At 38.9% G+C, this 26,736-nt stretch overlaps 1 protein-coding gene across 1 annotated transcript in view; it reads left to right on the forward strand.

The window, feature by feature from the left end:
- Positions 1-26,736, forward strand: part of Rp1 (RP1 axonemal microtubule associated) — a 357,619-nt gene that overhangs the window by 45,044 nt on the left and 285,839 nt on the right. The window contains 2 exon segments of the mRNA XM_059255599.1: positions 7,854-7,940; positions 20,231-20,363. Coding sequence (XP_059111582.1) covers positions 7,854-7,940; positions 20,231-20,363 — 220 coding nt within the window.

The raw sequence follows: 26,736 nt of genomic DNA on the forward strand, positions 1-26,736 counted from the left end.
ATAATCAAAGGAAAAAATCCACCAAGAGGATATTCTAATTATAAACATTATGCACCAAACATAAGGATACCCAAGTTTGTAAAAGAAACACTACTACAGCTAAAATCACATATTGACCCTCACATACTGATAGTGGGAGACTTCAATGCCCCACTCTTGCCAATAGACAGGTCATCCAGATAAAAGTTAAATAGAGAAATACTGGAGCTAAATGATGTTATACATTAAATGGACCTAGCAGATATTTACATAACATTTCACCCAAATATGAAAGAATATACTTTCTTCTCAGCAACTCATGGAACTTTCTCTAAAGTTGACCATGCACTTGGGCATGAAGCAAGTCTCAACAGATATAAGAAAACTGAAATAACACCCCACATATTGCTTGACCACCATGGGTTAAGATATCAACAACAGACAACAGAAATCTTACAAACTCATGAAAAGCAAATAATTCACTACAGAATGAAAAATAGGTCAATGTAGAAGTTAAGAAGGAAATTAAAATCTTTTTAGAATGAATTAAAATAAAACTACAATATACCCAAACATATGTGATATAACAAAGGTGGTATTAGGAGGCAAATTTATAGTATCAAGTGCCTGCGTAAAAACAAAATTGGAGAGATCTTATATGAACTCACAGAGACTGTGCAGCGTGCACTGGGCCTGAACGGGTCTATACTAGATGGGTTCCTAGGAGTGAGAAGAGAAGTAGCTCTTTATCCCAGAAACTGTCTTCAATTGATAACCATTTGTAAGTGAAAAATTAGTTTTCTCTGAGGAAGTCTCATTGGGAAAACAAACTACTCTTAAGGGTAGGCCTCATGCCCATCTGTAGATGGCCTCAACCAAACAAACTTAATGGTACTTTTGGATGTTTTGTGTCTCATACTGTTGTGCCAAGGCATTTTTTTTTAACTTTACAGATCCTTTGCATAATATATACATATATTATGACTTCTAGTTTTGTGTTTAATATGACTTCTGTGTGTGTGAACATGTGTTCCTCTATGTCTATATGTGTTTCTACTGCTTTTCCTTTAGCTCTTTTTATTCTGTTTGTTGGTTTAGTCCTATTCCAATTTGTCTGTATTTGTTTATTTTATAGATTTAAAGGTGAAATAACACCACTTTTCTCTCAAACTCTTCCAAACTTTAAAACAGGTGAGATAGTTTCCTAATGTCTTCTATAAGGTCAGCACTACCTTTATGTCAAGCCCAAAGGGAACTTGTCTAAGGAATAAAGCTACAGACTGGCATGTTAATAAGTACAGGCATAAAAGTCTGCAATGCTGGGAAGCTGAATCCAGAAGCACACTAAAAAGTATTCTATATTGTGACAAACTGGGATTCATCCAAGTAATGGGCATTGATTAAACATAGAAGTAACATAAAGTGAATGCCATAACAAATATTAAAAATAAGATAAAGAAGAGAAATACATAATCAAGACATTGCTGAAAATTTGACAAAATCAACACCTTTTCAGGATAAATTAGGTGTTTTTGTTACAAAAAAAAAAAAAAAAACCCAAAAACCTAGAACTAAAAAAGAACTCTCTCTTAGTTTGGGTTTTATTGCTGTAAAGAGACTCCATGACCATGACAATTATTATAAAGGAAAACATTTAATTGTAGCTGGCTTACAGTTCAAAGGTGTAGTCCATTATCATCATGGTGAGAAGCATGGTAGCATGCAGGCAGAAATGGTGCTAGAGGTAGGTGAGAGTTCTACACCTGGATTGACAGGCAGCAGGAAATGACTGAGCTACTAGGTCTGGCTTGAGCTTCTGAGACCTCAAAGCCAGCCCTCATTAACCCACTTCCTCCAAGAAAGCCACACCTACTCCAGCAATGCCACACCTCCTAATGGTGCCACTCCCCATGAGTGTATGTAGCCATTTTCATTCAAACTACCACAAACTCCCTAATCACAATACAAGGACATTTATGTAAAACCCAAAGGTAACACCCTTAAAGATCAAAGATTGACAGATTTCTCCCAATCAAGAATAAGACAATGATTCCAGATTTTTGCCATTGCTTCTCAGCAATGCTCTGAAAATTTTAAGTAGGGATATTTATCAAGAAAAAGAAATTAAAGGCATTCAAATTAGAGAAAGAGAAAGCACATTAGAGATGGTTGCCAGGAGTTCAGGAAAGGAGAATGGGGAATAACTAAAATGTTCTGGAAGCAAAGAGTTGAAAAATGATACTGTGACCACACCACAAACCACTAAATAGCATGCTTTAGAATTTTTTAGATGTTAACATTTGTTTTGCATACTATAAACAACGTAAAAAAAATACTCATTTTAAAAACATAAAAAAGGGGCTGGAGAGATGGCTCAGAGGTTAAGAGCACTGCTTGTTCTTCCAAAGGTCCTGAGTTCAATTCCCAGCAACCACATGGTGGCTCACAACCATCTGTAATGAGATCTGGTGCCCTCTTCTGGCCTGCAGGGATATGTGCAGACAGAACACTGTATACATAATAAATAAATAAATTTAAAAAAAAAAATAAAAAAATGAAGCTTTGCAGAGGAATATATGTAAGAGAAGAATTTACGAGAATAAGTAAATGGTGAACAAGTAAAGCTTAAGGAAGCCAACACCTCTATAAACAAGGGGTAAATGTCACCATGCCAGGAATCAATCAACAGGGACAGGACAATAGAGGATGAAGGCCAACAGCAGAATCCAGAAAGCAGGAGCTAAAGAAATGGGTCAGCACATTTAGGCACTTGCCACGAGGCCTGGTGACTTGAGTTCCATTCCCACATGGTGAGAGAAGAGAAGCAACCCTGTGAGTTGATCTTTGACTAACATACATGTGCTAAGATACATGCATATATGCAGAAGCACACATGCACACACTTGAGTGCAAAAACACATGCAAGAACACAAATGTACACACACACACACACACACACACGCACACGCACACACACACACTAAATAAAGTGAAAAGCAAAACCAATTAAAAAAAGAAGACACTAAAAGCAGCAGACTGTCACAATGAGAGAAGGAAATGAGAATGAGAAATTGAGGAGTTCTTTTCACATATGAAAAATATATAATAATATAGAAAATATAGAAAAATTATAATATAGAAAACTATTAAGCTCCATAAATTGTATGAATTTATAATCTAATTAAAATTTAAACATGAGATAAAAATGGTACAAAAACAATACCAAAATTTTCATACTCCTTTCATTATAGTAAATTCTAAAATTATTTCTTTCATACGAAAAATAATAAAAAACTTCATTTTTCTTTTTTTATTGAAAATACAGCCTTTTCATAAAATATATGCTGCTCATGGTTTCCCCTCTCTCATCTCCTCTCAGATCCTCCCTACCTGCCCAAATGCATGTCTTCTTTCTCTCTTTAGAAAAATAAACAGAAAAATAAATCAAAAAAGGGCATGAGAATCACTCACACACACACACACACACACACACACACACACACACACACACACACAAGACACAGAATCAGAAACCATAATATATAAGCAAAACACCAGTAAAGTTAAAAAAAATCCTCCAAACATACCATTGAGTTCATTTGTGTTTGCCTTCTATTGCTGGGCATGGGGCCTGCTCATGTGGTTTATATACTCACTGACTCTCCATAGGAGGAAACTAATTTTTCATCTCTAAGCAAGTGTTAATTGTAAATAACTTCCTAGCTAAGGACAGAAGCTCTTATCGACTTCCTCTCTTATGACTGGAACCCCATCTGGCGTGGATCTGTACAGGCCTGTGCATGCTGACAGTCTCTTTGGATTCATGTAGGCCTCAGTCCTGTTGTTGATGCAAGGCACTGTTTACTTGGTACCATCCATCCCCTCTGGCACATACCCTCTTACTGCTTCCTTTTCTGCATAATTCCCTGAGCCCTGAGTGGAGCGGTTTAAGGATGATATACCATTTAGGACTGTGTGTTCCAAGGTCTCTCACTCTCAGAACATTGTCCAGTTGTGGGTCTCTGTGGTAGTTCCCATATACTGCAGGAGGAAGCTTCTCTGATGATGGCTGAGCAAGGTATTGATCTATGGGTATAGCAGAATGTCACTGAGGGTCATTTTATTGTTATATTCCTGTAGCAGAAATATATTATTTGGTTTTCCCCTAGGCCTATGGCCTATCCAGTTTCAGGTTCTGGGCCACCCAAGGAGTGTCAGGCATGCATTTCATCTTGTAGAGTAGGAATTTAATCCAATCAGAAGGTGGTTCATTACTGTGGTAGTTGAATGTAATTGTTACCCATAAACTCATGGTGAATGGCATTATTAGGAGGTGTGGTTTTGTTGGAGTGGTGTGGCCTTGTTGGAGGAAGTGTGCTACTGTGGAGGCAGGCTTTGAGTTCTCCTATGCTCAAGATATTCCAAGTGTCAGAGTTCATTTCCTTTTACCTGCAAGATATTGGACACTCAGCTACTTGTCCAGCACCATGTCTGCCTGCATGCTGCCATGTCCCATCATGATGATAATGGACTGAACCTCTGAAACTGTAAGTGAGCCATCCCAATTAAATGTTTTCCTTCCTATAGTTGTCATAGTCATTGTTTCTCTTCATAGCAATAGAAACCCTAACTAAGACAGTTACTCATACAATGTTTGTGCCACTATTGAACCAACATACCAGGCAGGCAGGTAATCTTTGTAGATTTCAGGATTTGTAGCTGGGTTGATGGTTACCTTTCTCTTTTAGGTATCCTAAAGAGTACCCTTCAGTACTATGAGCAGTAGTCACTAGGGATGAAGACTCTAGTTAGAACAAACTAGATTTCTCTATGTCAATGAGACACCTATATATTGTCTTCAGCAATAGAGGCTTATCATCAGTTCGTGGAGAGTAATCAATAGCCTTGGCAACAGCCTGAGTTGTTTGGTGGTTTCCATGGGGCCCTTTGGCCAAGAATTCAATTAGAGGTAAACCATTTCTGGCACTGGATATTTCACTTGGTAGTGAAAGATGTAGAGTTGGGGTTTTGTCTCTTCCATTATTTAGTGACTGCATTTAGATTTCTTTCATATATGTACATATTTTAAGAAGCTTCTACGACAGTAGATTTCCATATGATCCCTCAAATGACCCTTAGTGTTGGTTGTTCCTCCTTATATTCTTCCCTTACCCTCCTTCCTCCATTTCTTTGTTTAGTCATACTGTTCCAGTCTAACTCTTGTCTCTCCATAACTGTCTTAGTTATGGTTTCTATAGCTGTGAAGAGACATCATGACCATGGCAACTCTTATAAAGGAAAACATTTAATTGAGGTGGCTCACTTACAGTTTCAGAGGTTCAGTCCATTGTCATCATGGTAAGACATGGTAGCATGCAGGCATACATGATGCTGGAGAAATAGATGAAAGTCCTACATTTTGCAAGCAATGGGAAGTGGTCTGAGTGTTACACTGAACAAAGCTTGAGCATATATGAGACCTCAAAGCCCACCTCTACAGTCACACACTTCTTCCAACAAGGGCATACTTACTCCAACAAAGCCACAGTTCCTAACAGTGCCACTCCCTTTGGGAGCCATTTTCTTTCAAACCATCACAATGATTATATTTTATCTCCCCATCCTTGGGAGATCCTCCCCCACCCTGCTAGCCTCTTACTCTGTACCTAACTTCTCTGGTATATAAATTGTAGTGTTCAAACTGAAGGCTTAAAAGCTAACATCTACATATAAGAGAATACATACAATATTTGTCTTTTTGGGGTCTGGATTACCTCACTCAGGATAATTTTTTTCTATCTCCATCCACTTAGATGTGAATATAATGATTTCATTTTTCATCAGCTGAAAAATATTCAATTGTGTATTGTAAAAATGTATACAATTTCATTATTCATTCACCTATTCCATTCATTTGTGGATATCTAGGCTGTTTACATTTTCTGGCTATTATGAATTGAGTAACAATAAACATAGATAACAAAGTTTCTCCTTAGTAGTATGGAGTCTATTGGGTATATGACCAAGAGTAATATGTCTGGATTGTGAGGTTGGTATATTCCCATATTCCTGAGAAACCACCATACTGATTTTCACAGTGGCTGTACAAGTATACACTCTCACTAGCAATGAATAGGTCTTCCCTTTTCTCTATATGCTAGCTGGCATGAGCTGTCTTTTGTTTTATTGATCTTGGCGTTCTTACCAGTGTGAAGTAAAATCTCAAAGTAGCTTTGATTTGGGTTTCCCTGATGACTAAGGATGCTGAACATTTCCTTAAGTGTTTCTAAATTATTTGTATTTCATCTTTTGAGGAATCTTTGGTTACTTTTATACTCATTTTTAATTGAATTGTTTTTTATGTACAGTTTTTAAGCTCTTTATATATTTTAGATTATTAACCCTCTATCAGATGTGCAAAAATAGACTTATGTTCTATGCTTCTCTTAGTTTCTAGATTTTTAAATTATGAATCCAATCTCCTGTTATAGACCTTTTCATCTTGTCTATTGTATAAGTTTTGGTGGTTTGTGTGTTTCTATAAATTTCTTAGTAAATTTAGCTTTTAATAAATTTAACTCCTAATAATTTAATTTAATTTTAATGAATTTAATTTTTTGACATTATACACAATATTTTTATAACTATGCTGTGTTTTTAAAACCCTTTTTATTTTTGTGAAGTTTTTACGTAACATCTCATTAAATTTCTGGTTTTACCAATTTAAATCTTTCTCTTTTCTTGATAGTTACAGTAGCCAAAGGACTGTAAATTCAGTTGATAATTTTTCTGAAGAACTGCCTTTGTTTGATAGATTGTTTTATTTTTTAATATGCATTAATCAGTTAATTTTTTTCATTTCCTTCCCTCTGCTAGATTAGGGTTTAATTTACTCTGAACTTTCTTTTAAGGTAGAAAATTGGGCTACCCATTTAAGGTTTTTCTTTCTATTTTGTATATGTGGTTATAGTTATAAATTTCCTTATGAGCCTGGCTTACACTATCTTCAATATGTTGTGCTTTGGTTTAGTTATCTCCATGTGTTTTATAATTACTGTGGAATTCCTTGTTTGACCAACTGATTGAGAATATGCTGTTTAATTCACATACAATTTTTCCAATTTTCCTTCTAATATTTATTTCTGGTTATATTCCACTGTGATTAGATGATACATGTTATTCATATAATATAAAACTATATATATATATATATATATATATATATATATACACACACACACACACACGTTTGCTTGTTTTAAAAATCTCCTCCCTTTATTTTTTGTCCATGTATTGCTATATAGTATGGGCTTTCAATTTACTGTGTAAGACCAGGCTGACCTCATACTTGCAATCCTTTTCCTTCTGCGTGCTGGAATTACAGGTATGTACCACCATGCCCACTCATCTTTTATAAAATGTCAAGAACCAGTATTATATAACACATCTTTTATATAAGGAAGGTTTTATGCATAGTTGAGAAGATTTTATATTTGTTGTTGAATGAATGTTGGATAGATGCTAGGCCAAGCTGATATGCTGTACTTCCTTCTGATTCTGTTTATTTATCTATTATTTAAGCCATATTTCTATAGTTTATTATAGTAGACTGTGTGTTTCATTACACAAACTTGTTAAATTTTGCTTCCTTGGGAAAGGTATATAACTTAGTAACACAGTATGTTCTCAGCATCTGTAGGGCCTTGGGTTCAATATTTCATTTTTGGCTTTGTGTGTTTCAGTGCTCTGTGGATTGTGTACATGTTTGTCATTCTGATGTCTTTATGAATTTATCTCTTTATCAGTATGCAATGTTCTTGTCTGAGCTGTATTAAAAAGTATAACTAAAACATGTTTTCTTGACTCTTTTATAGATCACAGTTGGGGATATAGGAAAGCCATTTAAGATTCGTATTGGCCACACTAATTCTGGATGCTCCCCTTCCTGGCACTGTAAGGGGGTAAGAATATCATATAATTCCTATTTTACACAAACTTTTCTACAAATTTTCTTCAAGAATCAAGTTTCAGTGAGGCATTTTGTAAGTGCTATGAAGTTATGGAGTCACTAATGTAAGCATTATAGCTCAGATGGAAAGGTCTCCTGGCAGCCAGGAGCCAAGGAATACCACAAAGTCACACCGCACAACAAACCTCACACAAGAGATTTACTGGGAGGGAAAAAACTAGGAGTATGGTTGCTTCTGCTTGGGTTAGAAACAACAGCAAACTGAACAGGATACAGGGCTTGTATAGAGTTTCTTGGGAAGAGGGTAGAACTTTCCAGGGTAGAGATTGGTGGGATTTCATGTCCAGAGATAGGCTTTTTATTCAGTAGGATGGAGGCAGGATCCAGCAGTTAGGGCAGTTAGAGTATTCTGTGGGTCGAACCTGGCAGTTAAATGTCCTTGTGGGAGGGGCCTGGTTACTTGTGGCGTGAGGGGCTTACATTCCTCCTTTTTTTTTTGTTTTTTATTGGTAAACAATCAGGTCATGGGAAAATGGGATATGTTATCATTAGACTTCTTTCTGCTGAATCAGGGTGTTGAAGTCCTTTGGGCCAACTTGATCTTCACAATCAGGGTATAATCAGGAGTTGCTGGCCTCTGGCTCTGTGGTTAGGGGCTAGTAATCCTGTTCTAGCAACTGATGAAAAGTCTGGTTAGATATCTTTTGAATCTGTTGTTGAAGAAATCTAGATAAAGAGTTTTTAAGGCAGGGTGCAACTAGTAGGATTAAGAAAAGCAGGAGAAAGGGGGTTAAGAAGGTTAGCATCCAATTCCACAATGGATGGTCCATGAGCCACTAGTCAGAGGCATCAAGCTATCTCTTACATTTTTGGAGATCCATCTGGAGTTGTCAGATCTTGTCTTTTACTTTAGCTAACTCATTGACATAGAAGCAACATTCCTTCCTGAGGAAGAGACAAAGATCACTTTTTTTTTTTTTTTTTTTTTTTTTTTTTTTGCTGTTAGTGAGTCTAATCTTCACTGGCTTTGTAGCACTATGGTTGCCCAGTGAGTCTATTTGGCCCTGGAGGGTAAGGATGGTCTGAGCCACCCATTGGAGATCCTGGATGAACTGAGAGGAAAACCTATGGTAAATAGCTATGGAAGTAGTCGGTCCTGAGTTTCTGCACCAAAATGTAAATGTTACAGATCTGGAGCAAAAGGTATCCTGGCTGTCAGAAGCCAGGCTATACTGACAGCTCTGAAGAAAAAGGTGTCCTGGAGGGAAAGGTATCCAGAACACCTATGTGGCTTTCATAGCAAAAGTGAACAAAGCAGGGAACTCTGTAGTGACACTTACCCAATGGAAGGGGAGAGACAATTAGAACAGTAGAAGAGAAAATAGCTGGGGGAGCGCAGGTGTCTTAATAAGTAGAATTGCATGAGTGGTGCGGACCTGAAGATCATTGAGGGAGTATGCTCAAGTGGTGGACAGCCACAAGGGTGTAGCAGATTCTTAAAAGGTCAGAGATAAGAGACTTAAGTCCTGTGAAGCTATAGAAAGAGAGTGGGTATTGAGTCTGGGCGATAAATTTGGTGGGGTTTGATGAGGCTGGTAAAGCTGTGACCCTACCCTGATGATAGAGGAACAAGAATATGTGGGTCCCTATAACTCCATGAGAACTAAATAGGTGGCCCTGGTGTCCAGGAGGAGGAGGAGTAGGAGAGGGAGAGACCTCCTTGATACTGTAATGTCTACCCAAGGCTCCAAGTCAGAGATGATGGTAGTCAGGCCAAGGGAGCCCAGGTCCCCAGGAACTCAGCCAAAGGGCCACCTGGGCTTGATGTCTCCATGATGTGAAGGTCATGGGAGCAGTCAACACCCAAATGTCCTTGATGACACTTTGAACATGATCTGGGTGGTTTACAAGGGATCAGATAGGTACATCTGAAACAGGGATCAGGAGTCCTCAGGTTTTGGGAGGCCAGAGAGCTGGGGAAGTTGCTATGGTCAGTTAAAAGGCCTTCACTAGCACCAGGTATTTTTGTTTTGAGGCTTTTTCATCTCTCCCATGGTACACCTTAAAGTCACCACTAAGACTTCTGCCTGTGGAGTCAGGGGTCCTTTCTCTAGACGTTTAAGGTTGATCCTAATTTCAGGGAAACTCTGCGAGAAGAAGTAGGTCAAAAGAAGTTATTTTCTATTTGGGGCCTCAGGATTCAGATTGGTGTATTGTAAAAGGGCCTTTGCGAGATGGTCTAGGAATTGAGATGGGTTATCATGTTTCCTTTTTTTAGACTGTAATATTTCTTGCCCTCATTAGTTAATCAGTCCCAACTGACTGAGTGGAAAAGCTTCAACTAAGTAATATTTCTTCTTTTCTATGAAGGGAATACTTGGGACCACTGAGAAATGCATATTTATGTATGTACTTGTATTACTGTTAAAGATCATAGTTTGGGACTGGAGAGATGGCTCAGAGGTTAAGAGCGCTGGCTGCTCTTTCAGAGGTCCTGAGTTAAATTCCCAGTAATCATACGGTGGCTCACAACCATCTATAATGAGATCTGGTGTCCTCTTCTGGCATGTGAATACATAATAAATAAATAAATCTTAAAAATGATCATAGATGAAAGATGATTTAAACATTAAAATATGGCTGTCTATATAGCATCTGCTTCAAAGAAGGTGTGAAAATACATCCTTAGTGACATAGTAATTTGTTAGGTTTGGATGTGAGCTCTGGAATTTAGGGGACATATGCTAATTAGGTTAAAGCACTTTGAGTGTTTTTTAAAAGAGGAAAACCCTTTAATTCTTCTATAATGCTTAAAATGAAAATTCTGCTTATTTCTGTTACTAGCAGTAAATGTGATCTCCTAACTAGACCCCTTATTTCCAGTTTTATGTTTTGGTGAATGGTGTATTTAACTCTGCAATCATTAAAAATTAGGAATCTTTAAGTAAAGTTGTAAAGAGGCAATGATCATTGAATCCAATTCCTAGTATTATTGGTGTGGAAGTTTGAATGGGAATGGCCCTTTTAGTTTCATGTGTTTGGTAACTTTGTTCCCATTGGTGGATCTGTTTTGGAATGATTAGGAGGTCTGTTCTTTTGGGAGGAGGTGTGCCATCAGGGATGGACTTTGAGGTTTCAAAAGTTTGGTGCCATTTCCAGCATTCTCTTTCTCTGCTTCCCCCTTACGAATAAAGATGGGGTCTTTCCTGTTCTTGTCATCACCTCTTTGCTCTGCCATCGTAGATGATAACCCTCTGAAGCTATAATCTAATTGTCTACTTTCTTTTATAAATTCTTTGGTTATGGTGTTTTATTACAAAAATAGAAAAGTAATTACATCATAAGTTGGTTCCAAGAAGTGGATAGTTGCTGTGACAGACCTGATAATGTGGCTTTTTGGAGGAATATGGAAGACTTTGGGACTTGGCCTGGGAAAGTGGTTGAATGCTGTAAGCAAAGCTTAATAGGCCATTCTAGTATGAACCTGGAAGACAGTGGTGCTGAGAACTATGTTGATTGCAGACTCCCAGCATGAGAGGTTTCAGAGGGGAAGAATATTAGTAATGGGGCTAGGGACCTTTCTTGTGATATTTTGGCAAATAATGTGCCTGTCTTTTGTACTTGTCCTAAGAAATTGCCTGAGGATAAGTTGAAAGCAATAAACTAATGTCTATAGCAAAGGAAAATTTAAGACAGCCTAACATTGACTCTGTTGCATGGTTACTAGTTGTCACTGATAGACAGGTCTACAGTGAAAAAGACAGCAGGGCAAAAATAAGTACAAAACATACAGTTAAAAGATTAAAAGAATGCTAGGAGATTTATTGTTGGAGCCAAGGTTTATGCTGAAAGGGAAAGAAGTCAAGGAGAGCACAATCTGCAATGAAATAAAGGGAGAGATACACTCAGAAAAAGACGTTACCCAGCTGAACTTTCAACCTGTGTAAGGAAAAAGCCTATGGAATTTTATCCTCCTAAAAAATAGAACATATGAAAGCTGCTACAAATGTATTTAAAGGAAGCCATGCTCCATTGCAAGGAGGCTATTAAATGTGGCAGTGTTGTCTATCTGGTTCTGGATTTTGAGTAATTAAAGGTTTTGTGGAATCTTCCTGTGCAGTTAAAGAGAGCTGCTGAGGCTAGGGAATGTGTGTCAGACTAGTCTGCATGAAGGCTCTGAAATGGCAAGAAGCCCTGAAGGGCCATTGTATGAAGCTACTGAAGTGAAGTCTGGATTGCTTTGGAGGACCCAAAATATTAGAGGTGCCAGAGCCAGAATGTATTTGCCACAGAAACCTGCATAAAGGGCATTGAACCAGCATAAGACAAAGGAGTGCGTATGGGCCGAGAAGCTGGAACGGAAAAACCATCTAAGCCCTTTAACTTTGGAAATGAAGGAACAAGATTTGTTGCTGGAGTCCAGCTCCAGTGAAGTTCAGGTCCCAAAGATGATGTGTAGAGTCAGCGAGGGGAAGGAGGAGACTGACATGGTCTGAGGGTGAATCGGGATGGCTGACACTTATTGAAAAAAAAAAAAAGGCTGCACCTTTTATAATCTATAATTGCACAAATGATTAAATAAAAGCTGCAATTAAAAGTCTCCCAAAAAATAAAGCAAGCAAGATAGCAATCCCAGAGCCAGATGGATTCAGACTTTCAAGAGATTACCACAAATACTCTTCATATTGTTCTACAAAGTTGAAACTGAAGGAGCATTTTCTAATTCTTTTTATGAAGCTCAAATTACATTGATATATAATCCACACAAAGACTCTACAAAGAAAGAAAATTAAAGACCAATTTGCCTTATGAGCAAAATGCAAAAATTCTCAACAAAATACTTGCAAATTGAATTCAAGAACACATTAAAAAGATCATTCTCTATGATAAAGCTGGCTTTATTCCAGAGATGCAGGGATGATTCAGTATTTGTAAATCCATAAATGTAATACATTATAAATTAAATGAAAGACAAAATCCACATGCTCATTTCATTAGATGCCAAAAAGGCTGTTAAAAGCCAATAACACTTCATGATAAAAGTCATAGAAAGACTAGGGATACAAGGGGCATACCTCAACATAATAATGACAACATACAGCAAATCTACAGCCAACATCTAATAGAGAGAAATTCAGGAACAAGACAAAGATGCCCATTCTTTTCATATCCATTCAATATAGTCCTTGAAGTCTTAGCTAGAACAATAAGACAACAGAAGGACATCAAGGGACACTAATAGGGAAGGATGTAGTCAAAGTATCTTCATTTGTAGATGGTAGTATTTCATACATAAAAGACCCTGAAGACTCCACCAGGGAACTTCTACAGCTGAAAAAGACTTTTAGTAAAGTATCAGAATACCACATTAACACAAAAAAAACCAGTAGCCTTCCTGTATACAAATGATAAAATAAACTGAGAAAGCAATCAAGGAAGCAGTACCTTTCACAATAACCTAAAAAAAGCCTTGAAATAACTCTAACTAAGCAAGTAAATGATTTGTATAATAAAAACTTTAAGATACTGAAGAAGAAATAAAAGATACCAGATAATACAAAATTTCCCATACTTATAGATCAGTAGGATTAGTGTAGAGAAAATGGACATCCTACAAAAGCAAATTCAACACAATACCCATCAAAATTCCAACACAATTTTCACAGAAATCAAATGGACAATTTTCATCTTTTTGGATGGATATGGAAACATAAAATCCAAAAAAGCTAAAACAGTCATGAATAATAATATTACTGCTGAAAGTATCACCCATCCTGACTTCAAGTTGTATTACAGAGATATAGTAATAAAATCAGAATGGTATTGGCATAAAGACAGACAGGTTGATTAATGGAATGAAACTGAAGATGCAGACACAAATCTATACACCAATGGATACCTTGTTTTTGACAAAAAAGCCAAAAATACACACTAAAAAAATAACATCTTAAACAAATGGCATATATAACATATTCCCAAATAACTCCACATTGCATTACAGAGACACTTGCTCATCCATGTTCATTACTGCTCTATTAGTAATAGCTAGAAATTGAAAACAGCCTAGATGTCCATCAACTGGTGAGTGGAGAATGAAAATGTGGTACATTTACATAACAGAATATTATTCAGCTGTTTATAAAAATTAAGAAATTCAGAGATATATTGTTTGAGCTGGAAAAGAAAATCACTGAGTGGGGTGATCCAGACCCCAAAAGACAATTATTATATGTTTTTTCTTCTTTGTGGATGTTAGCTTTTAAACCTTCAGTATGTCCTACAATCTGAATAACCATAGAAGTTAGGTATAGAATAAGGTATTGGTGGAAAAGAAGGATCGCCTAAGAAAGAAGAAATAGAATGTATAGTTATGGAGAGACTAGAATTAGAGAACTGAATGGGGAGGGTAATGGAAAAGAACAGTAAGAAGGGAGTATGAGGAAAGATAACTAACATTAAGGACCATTTGAAGACCATATGGAAACTTACTAATGTAGAATCTTCCTAAACCATATACATAAGCAAAGCAATCTAAATGGATTTACCAGGTAATGGGGAGATAATGTCCCAACTAGACATGTTTCCCCACCATTTACTAGGAATAGCTTATATCTAGTTGAATCACCAGACAAAGGGGCTCTATGGCCATCTCCAAACACCCATCATTATTGGTTCCTCTCCACAAAGTGATAATAAGGCCCTACAGCTTAAGAAAATACTTACATATCTCATTTGACTTGGTGAAGTCAAGCTGGTACCCAATGAGAGCTTTTACCCCTGGTGACTAGTGTTCATGGTACTGAAGGTTCCCTGTAGGATACAAAAGGAGGAAGGTAACCATCAACCCAGATACAAATACTGCTATCTACAAAGATGACCTGCTTGCATGATATGTTGGTTCAATAGTGGCACAAACATTGTGTGAGTAGCCAACCACCTTCTGACTGGATTTAAGTCTCACTTCACAAGATGAATGCATGCCTGACACTGCTTGAGTAGTCTCAAACTTGAAACTGGATATACCATAGGTTTAGGGATCACCAAATACTGTTTCTGCTAAAGGAATATAGTAACAAAATGACTCCTATTGACATTCTGTTTTACTCATACATCAGACTTCTTCTTTTAGTAGATGGGAACTAACAGAGACCCACACTGGGCAATGTACAGAGAATGAGAGACTTTTGGAATAGTCTGTCCTGTAGGGGATATCTTCATCAAACTTATCCCTTCAGGGCTCAGGAAACTGTGCAGAAGAAGAGGAGGAAACATTGTAAGAGGCAGAGGGGATGCATGACTCCAAAGAAAGTGTCCTCCAGACACAACAGGACTGATACACATATGAACTCACAGAGACTGGGGCAGTGTGCACAGAAACCTCACAGGTTCAAGTCAGATGGAGTTCCCATGCTGACAGGGGAAGTGGACATGGGCTGCCATTCCTAATCCAAAATTTTTCTGCTATTGACACTTGCAAAAATTATTTTACTCTAATAGAATCTCACTGGGTACATTTACCACAATATTCCATGTCCAACAGTAGATGGCCAACATAAAATGAGCTCAATATGTATGTTTTCAGACTTTTGTAGACTTTTTGTTTTATATGGCTTTGTTTTGGCATTTTTGCCTTATTGGTTTTTTTAGTTGTATATTTTGTTTTCTAATATTGTGAGTTTGTGAAATTTTTTTCGGGGGTGGTGGTGTGTATATTTTTTATTTAGTTTTCTTTTAAATTTATTTGCCTGTTTGTGAAGAGAAGGAGAGAAAGGGAGACTATGTTTCAGGAGTTGGGGATATAAAGAGGATCTGGGAGGAGGTAGAGGAGAAGAAAGTATGATCAGAATATATTATATGAAAAATTATCAATGAAAAGGGGAGGAGAAACACAGTTGGCACTATTCGGGGATAAGCAGAAAGGGACCAACTGGAGGAATGAGGAGGGTTAATGCTGGAATAAATGGGGCAAAGGGAACAAATGAGAACAAGGTGTAATACCAATGAAGATACCGTGATCAAACCTATTTAAAAATCACAGTCATAATTCTATTTGAAATGAATGTCTTATAGATAAAATACAGTTGGATCACAATCTTTTATTTAGCAATATTTACAAAACATTTATTTTGTATATAAAATTGATGTACCTCGTACATGAAGTAATGTTCTGAAAGGTGGTTTATAAGCCTAGTTTATATAGTAATTCAACAAAGAGTTAAATTGCTTGGAAACATGTCAAAACAATGGAAAAGGATTTTGAATGCTAAAGTTGCTGAACTGTGGGTAAGCAAATACATGAAAAATGATGATGGACAAAAGTAGAACTTACCATTAAAAAGCTTTTAGTGTCAGCTGCAGGCTGGATCCAAGTCTTTGATGACTGTCTTAGCTAGAGTTTCTCTTGCTGTGATGAAACACCATGACCAAAAAGTAAGTTGGGGAGGAAACGTTACTCTTCATCACTGAAAGAAGTCAGGCCAGGAACTCAAAAAGGGCAAGATCCTAGGGGTAGGAGCTCATGTAAAGGCCACAGAGGGGTGGTGTTTACTGGTTTGCTAAGCCTGCCTTCTTATAGAACCTAGGACCAGCAGCCCAGGGATGGCACCACCCACAATGGGCTTGGCCTTCCCACATTGATCACTAATTGAGCAAACACCTTACAGCTTGATCTCATGGAGGCATTTCCTCAACTGAGGCTCCTTCCTCTCTGATGACTGTAACTTGTGACAAGTTGACACACAAAACCAGCCAGTACAACTGACCCCTTGTCAACTTGACATACAAGCATAACTATTAAGCCACACCCTTCCTTTCTTATACCTCCCCAAGATCTCCGATTTGTAGTCAGTTTTTTTTTTTTTAAACTCTTTGCTCTTTGTGGACCTGCTGCCCAGCTCCCAAATAAATACTCAGAGACTTATTCTTACTTATGAATTCCTGGCCTTAGCTTTCCTTATTTCTAGCCAGCTTTTCTTAACTTAAATTATCCCATCTACCTTTTACCTCTGGGCTTTTACCTTTTTTGTTATTCTATATTCCTTTCTTTCCTTCTTACTCCATGCCTGGTTGTACAGCTGGGTGGCTGGCCCCTGGTGTCCTCCTCTCCTTCTCTCGCCCCTCCTCTTCTTTTCTCTCCTATTTATTCTCTATGCATGCCAGCCCCGCCTATCCTTTCTCCTGCCTAGCTATTGGCTGTTGAACTCTTTATTAGACCAATTAGGTGCTTTAAACAGGCAAAGTAACACAGCTTTACAGAGTTAAACAAATGCAACACGAAAGAATACATCTTTGCATCATTAAACAAAGGTTCCACAATTCCATAAATGAATGTAACACATTTAAGTTATATTCTACAACACACATTAAAAATATGAATAACTTTAGAAGTCCCACAATCCTTACAAATTCAAAAACATTACAATTTTAGTTCATTTAAAATAGCCAATCTCTTTTAAAATATGAAGTCTTTTAAAATTCAGTCTCCCAAATATGAACTCCAGTAAAATACTTTCTTACTTCAAGAGGGAAAAATCAGGGCACAGTTACAATTGAATCAAAGCAAAACCAAATTCCAACCATCCATAGGCTGGGATTCACTTACAATCCTCTGGGTTCCTCTGCTCCTTTGGCTCTGCCCTCTGCAGCACACATAGCTTGTTTTCTAGGCCCTTGCTGGCTCCACTGCCACAGCTGCTACTGTTTTTGGTGGTCATCCCACGGTACTAGCATCTCCAAAATGCTGGGATCTTCTGCTGCAACTGCATTGTACTTTTACCAATAGCCTCTAAAAGGCTCTATTCATGGTGCCAAGCCTCAACTTCTTTGCATGACCCCTTTAGTCCTGGGCCTTCAATTGCCACTAAGGCTGCACCTTCACAAAGGGACTCTCCTGGCCTCTACAATGCCAAGCCCCATCTACTCTCCATGACCCCTTCATGCCTTCAAAACCAGTATCACTTTGGTGACACACATTACTACGTCTGGCTGCCAGCATGAGGTACAACCATGGCTGCCTCTGGAACACAGCTTCTCTGTGCCCTCAAGAAGCACTTCCCAGAAAATTTCACCTCAGTGATGCTGATATCTTCTTAATCACCACTAATTTCTTAGCTCCAGCTGACCAGCATCAAGTATCCTGGTAAAGCTATGTTTTGATTTAGTAGTTCCAGTATCTTGTTATCACAGCAGATTCTTCAGCCCAGCCAACCAGAACCACAGTATCTTAGTTCAAAATGACAAATGGCCCTGACAGAGTCTTTAAACTTCCCTCTGAAATTTCACAAATCAGGTCTCTATCTTCTGCACTACTCTCAACATTTCTATCTTCCAAGCTCCCACAGAACATCCCACAAAGCTCTTAATACTCAATGGCTTTCCTTGCCCAGAGTTTCAAAGTCCTTCCACAATCCCCCCAATACATGATCAGGTCTGTCACAGCAATTCCCCACTACACTGGTACCAATTTGTCTTAGTGTTTTTATTGCTATGATGAGACATCATGACCAAAAAACAGTTTGAAAAGAAAACGGTTTATTTGGCCTACACATCCACATTGCTGTTCATCACTGAAAGAAGTCAGGACAGGAACCCAAACAATGCAGGATCCTGGAGGCAAGAGCTGATGCAGAGGTCAGGGAGGGATGCTGCTTGCTGGCTTGCTCCCCTTCACTTGCTCCTCCTGCTTTCTTAGAGAACCTAGGGCCACCAGCACAGGGATGCTACCTCTCTCCATGGGCTGGGCCCTTCCCCATTGACCACTAATTGAGAAAATGCCTTACAGATGGATCTCATGGAGGCATTTCCTCAACTGATGACTCTAGCTTGTGTCAAGTTAACACACAAAACCAGTCAGTACAATGACTAATCATGTATTAGAAATTATTTGAAATTAGTCTATTATATTTGGGTTGATGTACATATTTATTTGTACACAAACAATTATGAATAAATCTGTGAAAAAAGACTGTGAAAAACTATAGAGACATCTGAAGTTGAACGGAATACATTTTGCCTTATAATATAGCCAGGAGCCTGTGGGAGCCAGGGAGTGGCATGTGGTAGTTTGTATAACCCCTCCATAGGATCTTATGTTTGAATACTTGGTTCTCAATTTGATGGAACTGTTGAAAAGGATTGGGAGTTCTGGCCTTATTGGAAGAGGTGTGTCACTGGGTATGGGCTTTGAGGTTTCAAAATAGTGGTGCCATTCCCAGTGTGCCTCTCTCTGCCACCTGCTTGTCGATTAAGATATTAGCTCTCAGCTATTCGTAGCATCACTCCTTTGCTCTGCCATTATGGATTCTAATCCTTCCAAACCATAAGCAAATTAAACACTTTCTTTTATAAGTGGCTTTGGCCATGGTGTTATATCACAGCAATAGAAAAGTAAATAAGACACTTGGTAAATTTTCTCTCTTGCAGTTTTATAATATGAGAGAAAAATTCATGGAAGGTGAAGCATTACTGAAATCATATTTTTTACTGTGTTATTAGGAATGAATAAATGTTAGTAATTCCATCACCTTTACCTTAAAGTCATGAAAATTCTTGAAGCAGGATGAAAAATTAAGTTTACTTTGTAAAAAGTAATGGTTAGAGTTCAAAACTACTCCCTGACTTTTGTATAAGATAATATTCTTCGTTTTGTCCTTTAGGCCTTACTTACAAAGTAGAATATTAAAGTCGATACTTACATAATTACATGATATTTTTCATTTTTATTGTTTAATAAATTTATAAAAGTTTATCATAAATGCATTTGATATCTCATTTAGTTACTAACTAACTAATAATATTAATTATGAAGCTAGGGTGCTGGGACACTTGTTAAATGATTTGAAAAGATTATGTAAAATTGCAATGGAAAAATACAACAATCAGAGTGAAATATTCTCTTCCATTTCTCCCTAACACAAGTACATTCTCAATGAAAGACAATTTTCTTGTTTGAGAGCCCATGAAGAGAGGAGGCCTTTCCTGTTGCAGGGAGAGGAGGTGGTGGGATTAAACTCAGGGCTTTGTGCATTTCAAAATTATAGTCACCTCTTAGCTATCACCAATTCCTGAGACACAACTGCTTCAAGACATTCTTTATTCAGAATCTTATTCTAAGTATAAAAAAAGCCATGTATAGTTTGTTGTTTTGGATAAGTAAGATTCCAGATAATGGCTTATTACATTTTATTCAATTCTCTGTAGTTTATACATTTGAACTATGACCTAAGTATCAAGCTTGAAGAAAGCCCATTTTATTCTTGATGCTTTTTTTTTTTGCTATTACAGATAGAATTGCAAAACATGAATTCTGGAGAAAAGTTTTATATTCCTGTTCAACGATGGCTGGCACAAGAGCAAGAAGATGGAGAAATCTGCAGAGAATTCCCAATTTTAAATAAAGGACAACCTGTCCTTCCAGGTAAGGAAGAGTCAACTCCATATACTGCAGATAAAACCAGCTTATCCAAATATGGAAGAACAAGGAACTGAATATTTGGATTTTGAATAAGTAATTGAATGAATGATTAAGATGGTTAATGTTTAAATCAATTACTGTTGCTCTTATGACAAATGCATACAAATGTTTTAAAATTGTTTTATACATCAGTGTTCAGTAATATCTTCTCATTGTAGTTAGTCTTGTTGGAAGGTCAATTGAAATTCCACTTAATGAAAATAAGATTAATTCATAGAAGATAAAAGTCAACATTCTCTAGAGCAGTGATTCTCAACTTTATTAATGCTGTGACTCTTTAGTACAGTTCCTCATGTTGTGGTGACCCCTGACCATAAAATTATTTTTGTTGCTACTTCATAACTGTAATTTTGCTAGTGTTATGAATTGTAATGTAAATATTTTTGGAGATAGAGGTTTGCCAAAGGGGTCATTACACATAGGTTAAGAACTGCTGCTCCAGAGGAATAGAACTAAGTGAATAGAAAAGCAGTTTATTCTACACTCTCACACAACCTATACATAGAACAGTCTGGATAGTTCCACAGTGACTGCTTTCACATTGGAGAGACCAAGAACAGGTTACCTTCTCAGTCTACCAGGTTGAATGCCTCAGTAGTCCTTCCCTGGTACTGTAGGCCTGGAGGATTCCTAGAGAGCTACTGGTTTTCAGTCTACCTGCAGAAACTATATTTTATTATCAATGAAACAATGTATCAGCAGAGGCAGTTATAGAGTAGATAAACTCACCAACAGGGTGGATGAACTTGCCAATGAAGTGCTAGGGTGGAATGCAGAAAGGCAAAATTTTCCTGTTGGCCCCCTTTACCTGCTTCTGGAAGGTGCTCTTTCAACTTTAAGTAATGTTGATCAAGAAAATCCATTAAACTATAAAGGAAAGTATAAGCTGAGTGAAAATGGAGCATATAGAGTAATAGAGAATCTTTTCCAACCATACACCCAAAAAAGAATTAATATTCAGACTATATAGGAGACCATGGTAAATGAAGACCACAGGAGAATAGGAAGAAGCAAAGTGCTAGAGAGGCCCACAGAAATCCACAAAGACACCCCCACAACAGACTGCTGGCAATGGTCGAGAGACAGCCCGAACTGACCTACTCTGGTGATGGGATGGCCAAACACCCTAATTGTCGTGCTAGAAACCCCATCCAACGACTGAGGGATCTGGATGCAGAGATCCATGACTAGGCCCCGGGTGGAGCTCTGGGAGTCCAATTAGCGAGAAAGAGGAGGGTTTATATGAGCGAGAATTGTTGAGACCAAGGTTGGATAAAGCACAGGGACAAATAGCCAAATGAATGGAAACACATGAACTATGAACCAATGGCTGAGGAGTCCCCAACTGGATCAGGCCCTCTGAATGGGTGAGACAGTTGATTGGCTTGATCTATTTGGGAGGCATCCAGGCAGTGGTACCCGGTCCTGTGCTCATTGCATGAGTGGGCTGTTTGAAACCTGGGGCCTATGCAGGGTCGCTTGGCTCGGCCTGGGAGGAGGGGACTGGACCTGCCTGGACTGAGTCTACCAGATTGATCTCAGTCCGAGGGGAGGCTTAGCCCTGGAGGAGGTGGGAATGGGGGGTGGGCTGGGGGGAAGATGAGGGGGACGGGAGGGGGGAGAACAAGGGAATCTGTGGCTGATATGTAGAACTGAATTGTATTGCAAAATAAAAAAAAAAACTAAAACAATAACACAAAACTAAAAAAAATCAAGGAAACAAACAATCCAATTTTAAAAATCAACTATGTATCTGACTAAAGAGTATTCAAAAGAACAAATAAAAGTGGCTAGTAAATATCTTTTAAGTGTTCGATACCTTTAGAAAACAAGGACATGCAAATTAAAATACTCTACAATCTTTCCCCAGTCAGAATAGCTAAAACCAATAAAACAACTGATAACAAATGCTGGTAAGGATACAAAGAAAGGATTATTGTAAACTGGTATTGCTACTATGGGAATAAATGTGGAGAATACTCAAAAGCTAAAAAAAAAGACCTGCTATGTGACCTAGATATAACACCCCTTTGCATGTATCCAAAGGCTCAATATCCTAGTACAAAGATGCTTGCTCAGCTGTATTTGCTGCTCAATTCACTGTAGCTAGGAAAGGGACACAGGTTAGACAACCTTTAACTGATGAATGGATAATAAAAATGTGCATATGCACAATGAAATTCTATTCAGATGTAAAGAAAAATTAAATCATAAAATCTACAGGAACATGGATTGAATTAGATTGAATTAGAAAACATATGCTGAGTGAAGTAATCAGGGCTTAGAAAGACAAAAGCTTCATGTATTATTTGTGGATCCTAGTTATGAAACTTTAGATTTGAGTATGTAACCTGAAGGGACCACAGAAGCCAGATAGTAGACAGGACCTATGGGAGGAGGGATGGAGAAGGACCTTGGGAGAGGGGCTTAGTAAGACACAAGTGCTATGAAGGGAAAAAGGAAAAACAGGAGGAGGGGACCTAACTGGAGAGGAGAGTTGGAGGATAATATAGAGGGAAAAGGAGGATGGAGAGATAAATAGCATTAAAGGTGTTTGTAAAAGCTGTAGGGGAACATTATTTTATAAACTTAAAATAATGCTCCCCAACAAGAACCACAGACTATCTAACTAAAACTCTGGTGCCACCTTATGCCTGTCAGAATGGCTAAGATAAAAAAACACTGAAGACACCTTATGCTGGAGAGGATGTGGAGCTAGGGGAACTCTCCTCCACTGCTGGTGGGAATGCAAGCTTGTACAACCACTTTGGAAATCAATATGGCGATTTCTTAGAAAATTGGGAATCCATCTCTCCCAAGATCCAGCTATACCACTCTTGGGCATATACCCAAGGAATGCTCAACCACACCACAAGAGCACTTGTTCAGCTGTGTTCATATCAGCATTGTTTGTAATAGCCAGAACATGGAAACAACCTAGATGCCCTTCAACTGAAGAATGGATAAACAAAATGTGGTACATACACACAATGGAATACTACTCAGCAGAGAAAAACAATGACATCATGAGGTTTGCAGACAAATGGATGGATCTAGAAAAAATCATCCTGAGTGAGGTAACCCAGACTCAGAAAGACAAACATGGTATGTACTCACTCATAGCAGGATACTAGATGTGGAACAAGGATGACTGGACTGCTACTCACATCACCAGGGAGGCTACCTGGAAAACAGGACCCCAAGAAAGACACAGGGATCGCCCAATGACAGAGAAATGGAATGAGATCTACATGAACAGCCTGGATATGAGTGGGGGTAGTGAAGGGTGAGGGTCGAGGGAAAGAGAGCTTGGGGGAGTGGGAGATCCCAGCTGGATCAACAACAGAGAGGGAGAACAAGGAATAGGAGACCATGGTAAATGAAGACCACATGAGAATAGGAAGAAGCAAAGTGCTGGAGAGGCCCACAGAAATCCACAAAGATACCCCCACAACAGACTGCTGGCAATGGTCGAGAGACAGCCCGAACTGACCTACTCTGGTGATGGGATGGCCAAACACCCTAATTGTCGTGCTAGAAACCCCATCCAACGACTGAGAGATCTGGATGCAGAGATCCATGACTAGGCCCCGGGTGGAGCTCTGGGAGTCCAATTAGCGAGAATGAGGAGGGTTTATATGAGCGAGAATTGTTGAGACCAAGGTTGGATAAAGCACAGGGACAAATAGCCAAATGAATGGAAACACATGAACTATGAACCAATGGCTGAGGAGTTCCCAACTGGATCAGGCCCTCTGAATGGGTGAGACAGTTGATTGGCCTGATCTGTTTGGGAGGCATCTAGGCAGTGGGACCGGGTCCTGTGCTCATTGCATGAGTGGGCTGTTTGAAACCTGGGGCCTATGCAGGATCGCTTGGCTCGGCCTGGGAGGAGTGGACTGGACCTACCTAGACTGAGTCTACCAGGTTGATTTCAGTCTGCAGGGAAGGCTTTGCCCTGGAGGAGGTGGGAATGGGGGCGGGCTGGGGGGAAGATGAGGGGGACGGGAGGGGGGAGAACAAGGGAATCCGTGGCTGATATGTAGAACTGAATTGTATTGCAAAATAAAAATTAAAAAAAAAAAAACAAAAACAAAAAAAACTCTGGTGCCAGATATGGAGACATTGTTTGAATCTTTGGTCAAGAGGGCCCAAAAAACCCCAAATAGTACAAACTGTCATTGTTGCACAATTACCAGGACTCAAAGATAAAACCCTGTTGGTGGGTCTTACTCCACACTTCAGACATAGAGCATGGAGGATCTGAGCTCAGACCGACTTATGCCTACATCTTAAGGTATTTTTATCTGTAGTCTCATCTGGTGGTTTCAAAGTTTCCAGTTTTACACTAATTAAGGCCTTTGATTCATTTTTAATAGAGAGATAAGAAAAAATCTAGTTCTATCCTTCTGCATATATATATATATATATATATATATATATATATATATATATATATATATATATACTTTTCTCAGCACCAGCTGATGGCTGTAGTTACATGAATTTATTCCTATTTCCTCTATGCTGTTCTGTTCTGTTCTATTGGTCTACACACTGATTTTGTGTCAGTGCCATGCTGGTTTTGTTATTCTGGCTTCGTAATGTAATTTTTTTTGTTTTTGTTTTTTAATTTTATTTTTCTTTATTAAGAAATTTTCTACTCACTCCTCATGTTATCCACAGACCACCCTCCTCCTACCCCCCAGCCCTCGTTTCCAAGCCACCCCATGTCCCCACATCCCCCAAATCGAGGTATCCCATGGGGAGTCAGCAAAGCCCAGCTCACTGAGCCTAGGCAGGTCCAAGCCCCTTCCCACTGCACCAAAGCTGTGCAAGGTGTCACACCACAGGCACCAGATTTTCAGAAGCCTGCCCATGCACCAGGGACAGATCCCGATCCCCCTGCCTGGGTGCCCCCCCAAACAGTTCGAGCCAAACAACGGTCTTCCGTGTCTAGAGGGCCTAGTCCAGTCCCATGGGGGCTCCACAGCCACCAGCCCACAGTTCATGGGTTTCCACTCGTATGGTCTGTCATATCTGCACATCCTCCCATCATGATCTCGATGTCCCTAACCTGCAGTATCCCTCCTCTCTCTCATCAATTGGATCAATTCCTGGAACTCAGCCTGGTGCCTGGCCATGGATCTCTGTATCTGCCTCCATCATTCATTGGACAAGGGCTCTATGATGACAGCTAGGTTATTTGCTAGGCTGGTCACCAGAGTAGACCAGTCCAGGCACCCTCTGGACCACTGACAGTAGACCAAGGTGGGGTCAACCTTGTGGATTCCTGAGAGCCTCCCCAGCACCCTGCCTTTTCCTATTCCCATGACGTCCTCATCTATCATGGTATCTTCCTCCCTGCCCTCCCACTCTGTCCCTGTTACAGTTTGGGACATTTCCCTATTTCTCATCCCCCACTCCTCGCTCTCTGCCACCACCCCACCCCCAATCCACTCATGTAGATCTCATCCACTTCTCCTTTACAGGGTCATCCATGTGTCCCTCCTAGAGTCTTTTCCTGTTAGCTAGTCTCTTTGGAGTTGCGGGTTGCAGTCTGGCCATCCCTTCCCTCCCATTTAGTATCCACTTAGGAGTGAGTACATACTATGTTTGTCCTTCTGAGTGTGGGTTACCTCACTCATGATGACATTTTCTAGATCCATCCATTTGCCTTCAAATTTCATGATATCATTGTTTTTTACTGCTGAGTAGTACTCCATTGTATATATGTGCCACATTTTCTTTATCCATTCTTCAGTTGAGGGGCATCTAGGTTGTTTTCAGGTTCTTGCTATTACAAATAATGCTGATATGAACATATTTGAGCATGTGTCCTTGTGGTAAGATTGAGCATTCCTTGGGTATATGCCCAAGAGTGGCATAACTGGGTCTTGAGGAAGACTTATTCCCAACTTTCTGAGAAACTGCCATACTGATTTCCAGAGTGACTGTACAAGTTTGCATTCCCACCAATAGTGGAGGAGTGTTCCACTTGCTCCACATCCTCTCCAACATAAGCTGTCTTCAGTGTTTTTGATCTTAGCCATTCTGACAGGTGTAAGATGGTATCTCAGAGTTGTTTTGATTTGCATTTCCCTGATGACTAAGGATGTTGAGCAATTCCTTAAATGTCTTTCAGCCATTTGAGAATCTTCTGTTGAGAATTCTCTGTTAATCCATTTTTTAATTGGATTGTTCAGTATTTTGATCTCTAGCTTTTTGAGTTCTTTATATATTTTGGAGATCAGCCCTCTGTCACATGTGGGGTTGGTGAAGATCTTTTCCCATTCTGTAGGCTGTCGTTTTGTCT

This window comes from Peromyscus eremicus, chromosome 2 (assembly GCF_949786415.1).
Source record: "Peromyscus eremicus chromosome 2, PerEre_H2_v1, whole genome shotgun sequence".
Classification (NCBI taxonomy): Eukaryota; Metazoa; Chordata; class Mammalia; order Rodentia; family Cricetidae; genus Peromyscus; species Peromyscus eremicus.